The sequence below is a fragment of the Paracoccidioides lutzii genome (genome assembly GCF_000150705.2).
Source record: "Paracoccidioides lutzii Pb01 unplaced genomic scaffold supercont2.82, whole genome shotgun sequence".
In the NCBI taxonomy this organism is placed as follows: domain Eukaryota; kingdom Fungi; phylum Ascomycota; class Eurotiomycetes; order Onygenales; family Ajellomycetaceae; genus Paracoccidioides; species Paracoccidioides lutzii.
The window spans coordinates 5,865-22,163 of NW_015441028.1; the positions used below are offsets into that span (position 1 = coordinate 5,865).

A 16,299-nucleotide genomic window follows, 5' to 3' on the forward strand; every position below is an offset into this window, starting at 1 on the left:
CAGACCCCCATTCCGCGAGTTTGTCCGTGAAATTGCAGCAGATATATATGGTGATCTTCGATTTCAAGCATCTGCAATTCTGGCTTTGCAGGAGGCTGCAGAGGCGGTTTTGATTGATGAATTCACAAGTAAGAAATGACTGGATTTTACAAGCTAATCTACTAATCATTATACTAATCAATGAGATGTTAGTGACAAATCTATGCGCCATCCATGCCAAACGTGTTACCATCCAGGAAAGGGATATGAAATTGGTGCAGAGGTTGCGACAAATCATGACAGGCAGTCGCATCCCAGGACGTGGAAATGGTTATTAGTAGTTTTCACTTTTTTCACTTTTTTTGATTTTTCATTTTGATTTTTTGATGATATCCAGGAAAATGATTGTTTTTTGATTGTTTTTTTGATTTGATTTTTTTCTTAGCTTAATCAGAATGAAATGAGATGTTTCTGCAACAGACAAATCCTCATATAAATCTCTATTGGTGAGTGTCTATAAGTGGAATTAAGTAATTACAGTGGAAAAACACAAAAAAACCCATTTGACCCAAATGTCACTATAGGCTGCCGTATTCAGGCTAAAAATTTGTTTAACATCAACGGAAACAACAAGTCTAGAAATATCAGCCTGCTCGGTAATACCGGCTTGGAATGTATTGAAAAGAATTCCCCTACTTCACCCGTCTACCTTATTAATAATATCTCCTTTAGACTGATCAGATAATCTACTTTTCCCTTCCCAAGACAAGGTCTCTTAGCTGAGGTGGCCAGAGTCAACCAGCTGCACGGCACGAAGAACCCTTACAGCCATTTCCATAAAAATACTGTCTTGATCGGCTTAAGAACAGTGCAGCACTTAATCTCCAAGTCTCAAAGTTACAATGTCTGTTTGGTGTTGTTTTCCTCTTTAAACTTTTACATATGGTGGAGACCTCATAATGATATATACCTATATACTGATGATAAGAACAGTATTCTAAATAATTCGTCGCTGGATATGTGCTGCATTGTGTTGTTGATTAGCGATTTAAGACACCATCACTGTCTTGTACGCGGGCTAACTTGATCAAGAGGGCCTCTTGCGCTTAGTTTGCATTTTTACACATAAATATTCTTTTATTCTATGCTCCTTGGGGTTATCGTGGTGATATCATTATTGCTAGATTGGGCTTGATATTAAAAAGTAGAGATTACCATTTGCCAAGTTATGGAGGTCCTGCGTCCTGTATTTCATGTATGTTTGGTGACCAGTGGAACGAAGGAGCGGTACTCTTCTGGCGTTTGCCTTTTTGGACTCTTTAAACTATTTCTTACGTGCATCACCAGATATGTCTGTGAAAATTCCTGGATTTGTAGGTAAGGGGAGGGGGGAGTTTTTGAGGTTGATGTAAATGTCTTGAGAGGTTAAAATCTAAAAAGTTGCAGTGCAACCAAAAATAAGGTAGAGTAGGATATACATCATAGAGATGGAATATATACATAAAGAAATAACAATAAAATTAATAGAACGGAAGAGGTTATATATGGAAAATTATGAGTCCATACATCTCAAAGAGAGGGCTGAAAGAAAGCACCATCAAAACTCGATGTCAGGAAAACATCTCTAAGGTTCTGACTCGGGACTTGGGAGATCTTCTGTAAAACCGGACACATATCCCCTTCTTGGTGAACTTCGCTCCTCAGTGATCAGAGCGTTGCTAAGGGAAACGTGGAAGCCGGTACTCGAGAGAGAGGAGTGATTCCGCCCATGGATAGGCTGTGAGGGTAAGTAGGTAGGATTTGGCTGGGGCGATGACGACTCAGGAGAAACTGGGCTCGTGAAGGTTGGATTATCACTACCTTCTTGTGTATGGTACGAGGCGGGAGCAACGTTGTATTCGGTTGGTAGTTCAAGGGGTGCAAAAATATGGCCAGCTGGAGTGAAACAAGTTAGTGAATGAAGCCGACTTTGAAAATGCTACGCTCGAAACAGGAGTAATTAAAAAAAAAAAAAAAAAAAAAAAAACCGGAGGAAAGTTGGGGGGGGTTTGGTTTTTGGTGATGCGTACCGTGCATTTCATGGACCTGGATGCCGTCAGCCTCTTGCGCATTAGGATCTGAATGTACAACGCCTGATTGTTGATGCGAAGATGTAAATAGGTCTCCAGCTTCGGAGATACCAGATGCAGATGTATGTTTATCATTGATTCCAATTTCCGTAGAGGCTGTTGTCATATTCGTTTTTTGAGCCGGGAAGCCAATTCCATACATCCATCCCATGATCCGCTTTCTGTTATCGCTGGTGGCCCCTTCGCTGGTTGCATAAGTTCTATCTCGTCGTCGACGCCAAAGCAACCAAAGAACAGCCAGACCCGTGACGAATATGAGACCCAAAACGACCCCTAAAACAGGAGCTACCCATTTTGGAAGTCCATTACCACCATCCCCATAATTCTCGGGAGAGGGAGCAGGATTTCGCCCTGATGCGTTCTGTACTGCGTAGGGGTAGTATGTTTTTATGGATTTTGTATACTTTGTGCGGAATAAATCACGTAAACTGTCATCAGCCCACGATGAGGGTTCAACAGTTGAAGCGCCGCCCTTGGCACTAAACGAAAGGTCAGTGTCTGTCCAGAATCAAGGAAAACATTGTTCAACAAGAAAGTTCTTACTTTCCACCAATTTTAGCGGTTACCAGATCGGGTATTTCATACTCTCTCAATTCCGAGGGATGATACGTATTTTGGAATTTTAAAGTGTTCAGGTTGAAAACCTGAATGGGATCTAGGCATGAAGTTGGAGAGAGATCATCCCGACCTCCGAGAACAAACATCTTGTCGGGATGTGGTTTGATACACTTGTGGCCGTAACGACCTCTTTTCCTTCTCCCATCGTAGGCGTGTATCCACGTGAATGAAGGGACTGAAAGAATATAAACATCGTCGATTGGTATATCTAGTCGGGAGTTGCCGCTGTAGCCTCCATATATATAAATGTTGTACGAGCTACCATCCTGTGCTGCAGCCACTATAGAGCAAAATTGAGATAACTGCGGTGGATGATCTCCTGTTGTATCCTGCATATACCTGAGAGTATAGTTAGTCACCAGAGTTACAATGGTCATACCAATGGCACTTCGAAATTATGCTTGAAAACAAAGCACCCACCATTTTCGAGTATCAATATCATAAACAGGGACACTGCGCATGAATCCAGGTGCTGTTCGGTTCTATGAATAGTCAGCCGCAAATATACGAGTTGGTTCCATGTGGAAAGCAGGGTTTTCCACCAGACCTACATTTTCTTGTTGCTGACTTTCTGTCAATCCATGTAGAACATCTACCGGATAGATTACTCCTCCAACGGCTATGAGTAACCCCGAGACAGAGACAGGAATCCAAACCAATTCTGCATTTACCCTACCGGGGATACTATCGAATAAAGTAGAATTATCCCATATAGGGGCTCTCATTATTGACATATCCACGGTGATGAGAGAGTTTGCCGTGACATTTGGAGGCGGGCCAGTTGTACCAATTTCTCCCCAATTTGTCCCTCGAATACCGCTAAAGTAAAAGGCTTTATTCTCGCTTGGCACTGAGATGCCCGCGCCATTAGAGACAAACGGCGTTATGTTTTTGAGGTCTTCAAATAGAAAACCGGGAGTCCACGATGTGGCAGGAGGGCCATATTGATCACGCTCATATGAAAGGATTCGGCCCTTATCAGGAGTGCTTAAGAAGTCGCTCAACTTAGGGAGACCTCTATTTCGGTTAGCTACAGAGCAACAATTGCTAAAAGTTGAATACTTCACCCATACCCGTATAAGTAGAATTTGTTATCATTTGCAAGCATAGTCCCATGAATAACAGGGGGAGCAAAATTATTCGTAGTCGGCAAGCGGTCAAACAATCCCGTTAAGTTGGTATTGGCTGTGTCAAAAGGGGCAGCAAGGTTCAGGAGGAAGGTTTGGCCCCGGGGATCGGCTGCTTCGGTGTTAGAAATTACAAGATGATGGAATCTACTGTCCATGGGGAGGTGGTATACTTACGGGCGGCATCAGGAGCCCCATAAGTTCCATCGGTAAACCCTCTAAGAAGAAAGAAATTAGCATAAAAACGCAGTCAACTTTAAATAGCTCAAGTTCACGTACCGGCGTCCCCAAGACACCCCACCATCGAGGTAAATTTTATCGCGAATGAGATTTGCTAGATCAAGTAATCAATAAAGAGGTAGTAACCAAATGTGGCAGAGAGGGAATTGAATCCGGGATGTCGGCCTGTCTAAACATTGAGAATCATAAATAACTCACCTCGAAAGTGGTACCAAGCGCATATACTGTAATTGACTTGATTTTGAAATGTCTGACTAGCAACACCCTTAAGCAGACCAAGCAATATGCTTACCGCGGCGACGAAGAAGAGAGCCATGATGGTCGAGGTTGACGATTTGAAGAAGTGTTCACGGTCATTGAAACAACGATAAGACTATGAAAGAGCAGTAATTGAAAAGCAGTATCTAATTCCAATCAGGATGGATCGTAACATTTGGTGTTTACTTATTAGGATCCACCTTAATGATCCGTCCAAAAGATAATATTTGGGATCCAGAAGAGACAGTTGGGGTTCGCCCCAGATGCGAATAGCAGTGATCGGTTTCGAGATAAAGAAAAGGTCCAGCAGATTCTATGCTGTGTGCGCTTTTCTTATTATATTCCAGTTTCCGATGCTTTGTGGTGCTTGCTCTGCGCAACGGGATTTGTTGGAGAAAGCGAGGCAGCTGGAATGCAAGGATCAAATGGAACAACGGCAGCCAGTACTTTGAATTTTAACTTGAATATATGTCTTCTCAGCCGGAGGTGCCACAAGAGAATCAAAATCGCTTCAAGCCCTCTCGCAATAACTCAGAAAGAATCCTGTCGTTGACAGCCACACGCAAAAGAAAATTGAAAAATTAAAAAATAAAAATAAAATAAAAAGGAAGAAGAGTTGATTGCCAGTAAAATGGCTTGCACTCTTCCTCTTCGTTCTGGTTCGAAAGACCCGGACCAATAATGATCTGGATAAACCTCATTCGCTCGAATAGGGCGAGGTGAATCAACTTTCTGGTAAGCACAAATAAAAAGAACCACTGCGTAGATGATAGTGGGGAACAAGTAGTTGTGATGGATGGGATTGCCGGACTCTTCCTCTCGCTTGCTGGCTGCTGGTTGGGATGGGAGGCTCTGCCAGTCCATAAGGGTGGCGGGGGACTGTGGGAGACGTGGTAGACTGCTTGCTGATTCTAAGACGGGCGGTTGAGGCTGTTGTATCCTCTGCCGCTTTTCCACTGCCATCCAGGGATGTTTGTCCTTGTGGCTTTGTCCTCTGATGGGGGTATCCATGGCAGGACAGCTTTGATAGGCTCATCAAAATCTACGGCTTTGGTGCAACCAAGCTAACCACTTTTTGGGCTCGTATCAATGAAACACTCCGCTCCAGCTGTGTGCGGACTGGATGAGGTGAACTTTAATATGAATGTGATTTGTCTTTGCAAAGAGTTGAATAATACCTCAAGAAGGAATCAACTTTCGAGTCCAGAGTAATCAAGAAATATTCAAGATAAATGGGGGTATCTTGACAGAGGGTAATACTCAGCTTCAACTTTCAAGAAGTTACTAAGATCCATCCTGTTGCTTTTTGAGGGGACTATGGGTGTAACTTGTCCTCTGCCACCCCACACCAAGCACTTTTACAAAGGAATGCGATAGCCAATGCTAGAGGATTGGGCTTCCCATGAAATGAAATATTGTAAAAGCAGGTGTTGTTCTCTGCACATAGTTTGGGATCCAACCAAGCTGTATTTTGTTTTGTTCTTGTTCTCCTTGAGATTCTGGGGGAAGGGGGGGGTGGGGGGGGGGAAAGAAACTTGGAACCAAGCAAGTAAGCTCTGTATTGTGAATACCTGGATAATATGTGCTCAGTGATTCGTAGGCGCAGAGCCTACCTCATAACGACCTCATCCATAAATACCGAATTCCAGTTATATTTCCCGGTGCAGACGACAACCAAGCACCTCTTAACAGAAGGTTCTGGTTGTTCTTTATCATCTCGTTCCCTCTTTACTCATATTGATCCGCTTACTTTCTCAATAGTTATATTCTTTCATGTGTATGTATCCCGTACGATTACAGAGCTAATTATTTATCAAAGACATTTGATAGTATGAGCCTAGAGGCCGTCATGGATGTCCAAATTTCGCCGAAGATGATATTAGTGCGGAGGGGGCTTCTTTCTCTAGGCTCATTAGAGTTTCAGGCTATGATTGTCAATGATTGCCAATCATCAGCATGTGAGATGAAAATGTACACACTTCGCACTTCACGGACGGACTCCAACACGGTTAACATGTTAGTGGTGTTTAAATAGGGAGTACCTATGTAAGGTAATTGTTGTTTGAGAGATATAGTATGTACGAAAGCGTGGCCCTGCATTGCCGTTACTGGGATGAAGCGTTGGGCAGTATCCGTTGATGCTGCTGACTTGTCAGAAGTTGCTGTCCATTGCTAGCATTCCCCTCGATTTAAAAAGGATATTCTTGTGTGCGAAGTAACATTCCAGGATGTCAAGTAGTTATTGCTCCGCAGAGTGAAGGATAATTAATAAATGTCCCAGGGCCAGGCGACATGGTTCTCTGAGGACGATAGCAGACTTGGAAGCGAGAGATTTAAATGCCAGGACGTCGACGTGCGGGAGGATGAATAGATAAATGAATGTGCGAATATCCTGTGTGTTTGTGCTCCGTTTGAATAATGTCAACCCATGGAATACTTGGTTAGTCCATATCACTAAGGACCTAGTAAATGAAACTTTGATTCCCAAGCCTTCCCTTCACTCATTTTCGGGATAACTTAATCTGTTTCTAAATTTAGAATCTCTTCCAAAGACATGAATTTAGGTTCCTGGTTTTGTGAGTGGTTCGTAGTTGGCCAATGGCGACTTAAGAAAGTCTTGTAGAGAACAAAGGCTGCCGAAAACAAGTACGAGCAAAGTTCCATAAGGGCCCAGCGGGCCAAGTGGACCCCCGGCGGCGCCCCCCAGCATTGCCCATCGGCGGTCATCGATCTGGGTTGATCTAGCAATAGATCGATTCCTGTCCTAAGGGCATGGAACCAACCGTATAGCTCTGGCAGTAATGGGATCAAATACGTAAACTAAGTCAATCTCCACTCCCCGCGACCATGAGGCAAAACAAGCCTTAACCTAACTACCTGTGGTTCAACTGTCATTCATGAATTATTTATTCAGGGGTTCGGGGATGTGCAGCAAGGGCAGTCTTCGGAATTTTGAAGGTGCCATTGCATTCACTATCCCGCCCAATTAGAGTTGAACCTACGCACCAACATTGTTTGGTTGTCTTAGAAACCCCCGTTGGAATGAAAGGTTATTATTTAGGAAATTCTTACGAAATAATTTATTTCCGTACGGAATAACTTAGCTAACAATTGTTGTTGCGGAGTTAAGATTTCTTGTGAATGGGTGGTTCTTCTTCAGTTTCAGCAATAGTTAATAGGTAGTTTAACTACGTCATTCACCGCAGGCCTCGTGGATACTAAGCCTATGTGGACAAACCTTGACAGAAAATAAGGTTCCATGTGCACCGAACACTTCTATGGAGAAGTTACTTATGGGTGACATTTTCCCACAGAGAAGATCCTTCTTGATTCACGTTTGGCATTTCAGGAACAAACTTTTCTTCTAAATTAGATAATGAATGAATGACTGTTCTGTCCCTGCCATCATCCTGGGCAGCATGGAATCTCGTTAATAATGGATGGGATGTACAGTTTGTTAGGACAGACATTGGCCTACATACATCAAGATTCAAAAGATTATTGAGATTTTTCCCCCCAGATTCAGATAGTTACGGGCTGCTGGAAAACACATGTTCAGCCTCAAGCTTCTTGGCATTCTACGTGTTCCCGCACCGTCAAGTCGCAAGTAACGGGCACGGGAGGAAGGGGTTGAGATCACTGATCTCATAGACAGCCTGCTGCGGTACAGATTTTGGCTACTACTGGGCTGCTAGTAGTGGTAGTGGTAGGAAGAGGAGCAGCAATAGGCTAGGAGCTGATGCTGTCAAGTCAAGGTATAAAACTCATCGAGATGTGGTTCTATATATGGTCATGCTTGATCCTTATCAATAATCCAAGGTTTTTCTAATAATAATAACAGATCTCAGTTTACAGCTCTCACTCCATCTGTTCCTTGCCACGTCCATCCTTGATGCGCCAGGCTGCAGCTAAAGTCTGGGCGTCTCTGTTTTTCATCCAGCCCCTCGAGTCAATAATGGTTTCCGTTTATTGTACGATACGAAAACTTTGCGAGCTTTTTCATTTTCATCGTCCAGAGAGAAATCCCATCAGATTGGACAGCATCATTTGTTCTCATTCTGCTTCGCTGAACACGCAGGTGCGATTTGGTGTTTATGCACTTAAACCCAAATTACCTTTCCTCCGCCCTTAATTTCCAGGAATGTTATCAGAGGTCATTCTGTTCTCTCTCTCCCTGAAATATAATTTGTTCTGCGGATTCTGCTCGAAGGTCCGTGCAGGCAGGCTGTTCTAACTTCTGGCCGAATGCGAGCCTGATTGATCCAATGATGTTGATCATCCACTTTCTCAAGCGAGTTATCCCTGCTGGTGCCTTAACAGGGATTTATCGGTGCTGTCAAAAAGTCTCAATCAAGCTCAAGCCAATGATAAGCTTTCCCACCTTGGCGAATGCGGATTTGTCGGACGGTTCGCTGAGATAAAGTCACATTGAACAGGATGCCTATCGTACGTTTATCTTCCTGGCTGGAGGTCGGGTGCTCTCCTTAGATTATGCCTTGTCTCGGATAAGTAATGCAAGTAATAGCCATAGGTACCAGCCTGGACATCATATTTTATTAAAGCCGTTATATTTGTTGCTGTCCGGTTTTTCTCCTCAAGAACCCTATTCCCTTCATCTTTTGTTGCCCTGTGTATTTTTCTTCTGGCCCCCGACACATTGTTCTCGAGTCATTCTCCCAAATTAACGACTCGATTCTCTTTTCTTCCCCAAAGCATTTTAACTCCAAAACATACCGTCATACACTTAGCAACCTTTTTCCCTCCTTCGCGCTGGAGCTCTATATGTTGTTTTTTTTGTTAAAGTTTTTCATTGACTCTCCGTTCGCGGGCGACAGCCTGTTGCTGTCCGCTGAACTTTCGCTGTTTGTTGGGGTTTCATAAAAGCATTCGAGATGTGGTTTCTCCTCCCAGCTTTAATCTGCGCCTCTGTGTGTATCATTTCAGGGAATGCCCAAGATGGCTATGTTGGGCCCAGTGGAAGGCTTGACAGAGATGAACCGGATTATCCTGCTTCTGCCGCAGCCACTCCCACAATCACCCAGCTACCACGACCCGGCCAACCCTACGGCGGATACAATTTCGCGCCGCCTCACAGCTACCCTCAACGACCGCCAGTCACTGTAACTGTGACAGATATTTGTAGCTATCCTGAACAGCCGCCAACCACATTAACTGTCACGGATAATTGCAGCTTTCCTGAGCAGCCGCCCATTACCTACACTGTCACTGATGTTTCCAGCTATCCTGAACGGCTGCCGATTACCTTAACCATCCCAGGTAATTGTAGTTATCCGGAACAGCTGCCAGTCACCGTAACAGTAACAGATATTTCCAGCTATCTTGAACGACCGCCGATTACCTTAACCATTCCAGATAATTGCAGTTATTCTGAACAACAACCAATCACCTTAACTGTCTCAGATATTTCCAGTTGTCCTGAGCGGCCGCTGGTTACCATTACAGTCACAGACACAGTGACCCAAAATCGAACAGAGAGGATAACGATTTCTTACATTGATACTATAACCATTTCAAATACTGTGATCATAACTGATGAGGAGACTGTTACCATCACAGATGAAGAAACAATCACCATTCCGAGCACTTTGACAGTTACGGATGAGCAGACAGTTACTGTCACAGATGAAGACACAATCACTATTCCGAGCATTTTGACTGTAACAGATGAACGGACAGTTACTATCATGGATGAAGACACAATCACTATTCCGAGCACTTTGACCGTAATGGATGAAAAGACAGTTACTATCACGGATGAAGAAACAATCGCCTTGCCTACAACGGAAATTTCTGTCACCACATTACCCGGGTCAACTATCACAACAGTGACAATTCTTCCAGGCGCTACGTCTACCATAACAACATATTTACCTGCAAGTACCATCACTCTCTCTAGATCTACAATAACGCTTCTTGGATCTACAATTGTGACAACCACAACAGCTCCCAGCCGAACCGTTACTGCAACGATAACCCATCCCCCCATCGTCAAAACGTTCACATACACGGAGCCCACCACTGCGACTGTGACAAATTCTGTTACTAAGCACGTTACTCCCTGTCCATCCCTTACAGTGAATCCCACTTTTACGCCCTCTGTTGCATATCCGGCAAATTATCTATGGGGCTGTCCTCCAGGTACGCTGTGCAAACCAGATCGCCGCAAAGAGAAGGGCCGTTGCAACGTCGAAGTCGGTTTTCCATCGCTTGGATACTTTTGCAGGCCAGAAGAATGTAAACCGAACCCCCCGTTAATACCACAGTGGTGGGGGAAGCCTGTGGCATCACGGGAAATCGGCGAGTGGGTTGTTTCAGACCACTATTACAATCTGGATCCACGAAAGTTCGGCCTTGGCCTCGATATATTTGTGTTTAAGAATTCAACACCGAAAAATCAGTATCCGACCCGTCCTGCGCTGGCGAGAAAACAAGTTATTAACGTACCGCTTCCTTCTCCTTGTTTTGATGACTGCAATAATGCAGCCCAAGAGTGTTCCAAAGGAAAGGAGCCACGTATCCTTTGTGTTGCAGGTTCAAGGTTCTTCGAATATTTAGGGTATTGTAGGAAGTGTGTTGAAGAACTGAGTGTGAATCCGATTTCGGAGTCTGTCGAGCAGACATTTCCAGTATTCTCCGATGCCTTGAACTTTTGTGAAGATCAGCCTGGCAATGATATTCCTCCGGTTCCGGACAGAAGTCCCTCTTCATCTCCCCCCACACAAGAGCAAAATCCATCAAGAGCCGTCCCGAGTGAAACGATTGAAGATCTGCTGGTTAGCGGGACGACGCAAATGGGATCCTCATATGACGGAATGTCACACAGTACTCCGCCTCCGCGGCCACCGCTGCGACCCACTTCCACGCCAACTGATACCATATACACCAGGGATCAGCCTCCTGTAGCAGGTTCAGGTCCAACTAGAGGAAATCCTAGCCAATCCTCACCGGTTGAGTTCCCAGGTATTGCAAATGTCGTTAGCGTTCCTCACACGAAATACACCCTCATGGCTATAGCAGGGCTTGCAATAATCCTCGCATATCTTTAATGGCTCTCTTCAGGCGCATAATGGATTTTGTGTTGTCTCCCTGGCGTCGTCTTTTTTCATTTCTTTACCCTATACCACGACGAATATATTTATTCTTTAACTGAAAGTCAACGGGTTTTTGATGATTATTTACAGCGTCTGCTGGTGGTATGATACTGGATGATAAAACATAATGTTTGTTTTGGCAACTTCAATTTTCTCCCTGATTCCCTTTTCTGATAGCCACTTTAAAGCAAGTTGCCACACACCTTTTTCATTTTCTTCAGAATCTCTCATCTTCTCTGCTGCTTCTTTGTCAGTCATTCTCTTACAATGCATCATAATGTTGTCTTCTCCCATTATAAGTGTCTCACCAACCATTTTTTCTCTCATTAACTGAGATTCTGTTTAAAATTATCATCTGCATTGCAAAATGTGATAATAAGTTACTCAAAATAAGCTGAAATAGATATTTATACTTTATTCATGATCAGTTTTGCATAACTCAACTATTAACACAATTTTAATTCTTATTTAGGTTTGCGTCATATTTGCATCATAATACATAAAAACTGGATCATCCTTAAAAAGCTTTTTAATACTTTAATTATAAAGCAGATTGTTCTTGTATTGCTTACTTGTCATATCTGAAGTAGGGATACACTTTGATTCCAGATCATATCTAAAAAAGTAGATCCAGCTACATTTTCATAATTTTCTCAAAAAATTTATCTTTATAAGAAGTGCTATGTGTAGGGAAGAAGATACAGACATCTGAGATCATTTAAACACAATATAGATATTTATTACTTCTGAACAAAAACTGGCATGGCAAAAATCATGATATAAAAGAACCAACACCACTAATGAGAGATTTAAGTCCCTTTAGAATATAGTACATGCAGAAAACCCTGTAAAAGACGAAAATTGGAATGAAAATATTCACATTAAACTAAGAACTAGCGAGCCTCGACCTTCTTAGGTTTTATTTGCTTGACATGACCTTCCTCGACCTCCGCCTGTAGTTCTCCCAGAGCCTCTGAATACTTCTTTATGAAATCGGCCCATTGCTCGGTGAGATTGATCGTTACCTTCTCGACACTTCCTGCCCTTGCAACTGTGGTTTCAGGGCACTTCATGATCTCGTTGGAAAACCAACGTCCTTCCCTGTGCGCAACGAACGTCCATGCTGACCCAGAGTTCCCCGCGCGAGCCGTCCGTCCCACGCGGTGGATATATGATGTTAGACTTGCAGGGACATCGTAGTTCACGACGTGTGTAAGCGAGGGGAGGTCAAGACCGCGAGAGGCACAGTCTGTAGCGATGACAATGGAAATTTTGCCGTTCCGATATGCAGATAGCGTTTTCCGTGACGTAGTTGATTTATTAGATTTTGTCAGGGTTCCAATACGCTTGGCAAGTGGCGGGTGCATAAGCGCCAGCAGGAGGGCCAATCTTGATGCTGATTCGGAGGATTTCGTAAACACTAGAACAGAAGACACAGTCGGTACTTTATGGTCAGGGGAGTTGTTGAAGGTCATGGACGCTTCTGAGGTATCGGCACTAGAAGCTGTATCTGAGGCAGATGACGAATCCAAAATATTGTCATCGGGTAAACTTGGAGAAGGGCCGATGGAACCTGTGTCTGACGTGCTGTAATTGGATTGTTGTTCCGGAAGAGCGACAGCATCCTCCCTCTCGGATTTAAAATGGGAAAGCAAGAGAGCAAGGAGGTAGAGTGGCTTAGCTGCACCATCACCAACTGGAACAAACATTTCGCAAAGTGTGGAAGGTAACCTAAAGGCATGATTAGCGCTTGGAGCCATAGCAGCAACTCCACTCTGCTCTTGAGAGGCGAATGGAGTATCGTTGATTTCATGTGACTCAGGAACAACAAGCTTTGGATTTCGCAACCGTAAAGAATTAAGTTTGGGGATATCTCTTGTCACCGTGGCACTAAGGATGATTTTCTGGAGCTGGCGCCTATGGATTCGGCATCCTAATTGATTTAGAAAAAATCCACTTTTGCTGTTGGAAACGATTCTTTCCATTTCTAGTGCGGGGAAAACAACCTCAGTCCATTCTTGGAAACTTTCATTTAGTAGTCGGTCAGCCTCATCAACCACTAGCCATTCCAGATGTTCTAATGTGAAACCCTGAGTACATCGTATATGGTCAACAAGCCGGCCTGGTGTGCATATCAAGATATCAATACAAGGCGATGAAGTTGTAACGTGATTGGGAAGGGCTGTATGAGAGACATTAGCTTCAGCTATGTACTCCTGAACGTTGAACGCAGCCCAATCCTCGGAAGACATCGACTGTACAGATAACGTTTGACTGGCGAAGGGAGAATAAAGTTGGTCGCGCTTGATCAACAAAGCTTGTTCCTCCTTCAACGAGGTCGTACCAACGGCAGTTCCGATGCGGAGGCCAGTTCCGGTTGCACAGAGCTCACAAGCATCACGAGCCTGCTTAACTAGTTCCCTCGTAGGTACAATGACCAGTCCCCTTAATTTAGGTATGGCAGATTGTTCGATACCCTCCACCATTGGGAGGGCGTATGCAAGAGTTTTGCCAGAGCCTGTAGCGGCCGAGATGCAAAGGTCCCCTGGATGTCGATTTTCTCCCTTAGAAAGCAATTCAAAGACTGCAGCCTGGATCGGGAAAGCCCGGATATATCCGCGTTTCTCAAGAATTGAAACAAGCCTTGGGTTTACACCTAGGTCTGAGAAGTTTTGCTGTACTGAGACAGGGGCATCGAAAGGTTCAGTAAGCCAAGCGGGGAGGGTACTGTATGTCGGAGTTTCATTATCAACAGGAGCTTGGGCCGGTTGTGGGAGAGGTTCAAGTCCATGTGGGACAATTTCCTCCTCCCTGTTGTTATGGCTATTCGCAGGGTTTGATGCTCCTTTCTCAGAAACCGCAGACCGGGATTTGAACTTGGCCGTTTCAAACTTCGACATAATCCTAGCATGCTTTTTTGATTCCTGTTTATCTTCCGCATCATCATCCTGTTCCAATTTCCTTTTTTTACTGCCCTTTGTTGGTAATTCCATTCCGCATCCTCCATTTAGCTGTACACATTGATTCCGTGCACCGCCTATTGAATCTGTAAATGCCGAAACTTTTTGTTGATATCCTGAATTTCCACAGGTGTCCTTTTCCGTATCCTTGCTCTGTTTCCGCCCTTCTGGCGAATTGTATGTGGTCCGTATCCGATCCTGCTTCTTCTCCCTTGCGGACGGAGAAATATGACATTTAGCTTTCGAGCAGGGGTCCGAACCTGCCTCATGCGGCTTATCCTGGGGCCGTTGAAACGGTTCGACCAAGGAAAAATTATCCGATTTCTTGTTCTGTTCCTGATTCTTTGCCTTCTTGGACGGGTCGGCAACCGGGATTGAAGCATCGCTGGTCAGTGCTAGATTTCCCTTGCGTTTTGCCGATGCGGGTGGAGTGACAAAAATATCAGATTTTGATGAAAAACTATTCCTGGGTGGAACATAACGGGAATAGAACGAAGCTGTCATAGCATCTATGAATGGGGCGACACCCAATATATCAAAAACCAGCGTGGTTGTTCTTCCACGGTTAAATTCATTCCCGCATTTCAACGAGAAAATCAATGTTGGCCTAAGCTGGAGGCAGAAACCTCACCGCTTTCAACTTCATCCAGCTGAAAGTATGACGACTAATATGATAAATAACTAATAAATCATATCACCTAACGTATTTCCCAAGCGAGCGCAACATCAAAACCACCAGAGCTCAACTCATTAGATTTTAGTTCAAATTATCTCAACACTACAACACTCAATTAAATTACATGCAGTTGAAAACATCTTAATCTTATATGTCTGTGGAGCTCATTAGTGTGAAGCAGACACAGGTAGTAAGAACTTATAAGATTAAATAACTAACTATTCAATAGGCATTGTAGACTCTGCAGATGCTGCAGATAAAGCTAGAAGACTTTGAACTTTTTCACTTGTTAAATCTTCTACTTCTTGTTGAATTCAGTGTCTAGATCTCTTGCATTTTTACTTCTTTATCTCATTTATATTGAATATATTCTAATATTACTTTTTTATAATAATGATACTGAGCATCTCATATTTATAAATCTTAATAATTTGATTAAAATCTTTCACAAAGTCTTGAGACTGATTATTTATTAAGTCTTTAATATTATTTGACTACAGGTATAATTGCTGAGAATTATTAGATATTTAAAGTACTCAAAATATGATTGAATTACTAAAGCTGCTATATGAGACAATAGAAGTTCATAGTTGAATATTTAGCTACTGAAGAATGTAATCAGATTGAAAGAGCACTATTTCAACTATCTTGAAATCATTTTAAATAGTCTGAGACTTGAAGACTATAGTGTATACTGTAGAATAAGTATTCAAGAAATTTACCTTCTGAATAGTATTGAATTTGAACTTTATTCACTATTGAATTAAATTCTTATATGCTTATTTTAAAGCTGAAAAAACACTCATATCTAGTTATTGCAAAAGATGTAAAAAATGAAGTAGTATATAAAGATATATTATAGTATTGTTCTTGTAGATTTGATTGAATTCTAAAGTAAGATAATTACTATAATCATTCATAATAAGAAGAATAGATCTGTCAACTCTGTAAGAGTTTAATATTGAAATAAGTATTTATTGAAGTTATTTCAGATCTATTTCATCAATAGTTTAGTTATTTGAGCTAGTATCTAGTCTTCAGCCTTCTAAAAGGTCTTCAAACTACTTTTAATAAGTTTTTACTTTTGAGAATAATATATAAAGGTAGAGCTCATTTAAATATATTAACTAACTGAAATACAGTCGCTCATTCATGATTTTCAGGCTATAAAAGCTTTGCTCTACTATAGTACTTACTACT

The 16,299-nt window shown here is 42.8% G+C and overlaps 3 protein-coding genes across 3 annotated transcripts; 1 reads left to right on the top strand and 2 right to left on the bottom strand.

Annotated features, from left to right (window-relative positions):
- Positions 1-1,603: 1,603 nt before the first annotated feature.
- On the bottom strand, positions 1,604-4,409 carry PAAG_09090 (hypothetical protein; the record flags this gene model as incomplete). The annotated part of the gene is made up of 9 exons (XM_002788942.1): positions 1,604-1,914; positions 2,049-2,587; positions 2,652-3,065; positions 3,147-3,208; positions 3,278-3,743; positions 3,800-3,965; positions 4,031-4,071; positions 4,133-4,187; positions 4,292-4,409. 9 exons carry the CDS (start codon positions 4,407-4,409, stop codon positions 1,604-1,606), a joined length of 2,172 nt encoding a protein of 723 aa, XP_002788988.1.
- A 4,834-nt stretch (positions 4,410-9,243) lies between these two features.
- PAAG_09093 (hypothetical protein) lies at positions 9,244-11,418 on the top strand (the record flags this gene model as incomplete). Its single annotated transcript, XM_015846728.1, has 1 exon — positions 9,244-11,418. The coding sequence occupies one exon, from the start codon at positions 9,244-9,246 to the stop codon at positions 11,416-11,418; it is 2,175 nt and encodes a 724-aa protein (XP_015702008.1).
- Positions 11,419-12,356: 938 nt separating this feature from the next.
- On the bottom strand, positions 12,357-14,927 carry PAAG_09094 (ATP-dependent RNA helicase dbp6; the record flags this gene model as incomplete). Its single annotated transcript, XM_015846729.1, has 1 exon — positions 12,357-14,927. One exon carries the CDS (start codon positions 14,925-14,927, stop codon positions 12,357-12,359), a length of 2,571 nt encoding a protein of 856 aa, XP_015702009.1.
- Positions 14,928-16,299: the final 1,372 nt, after the last annotated feature.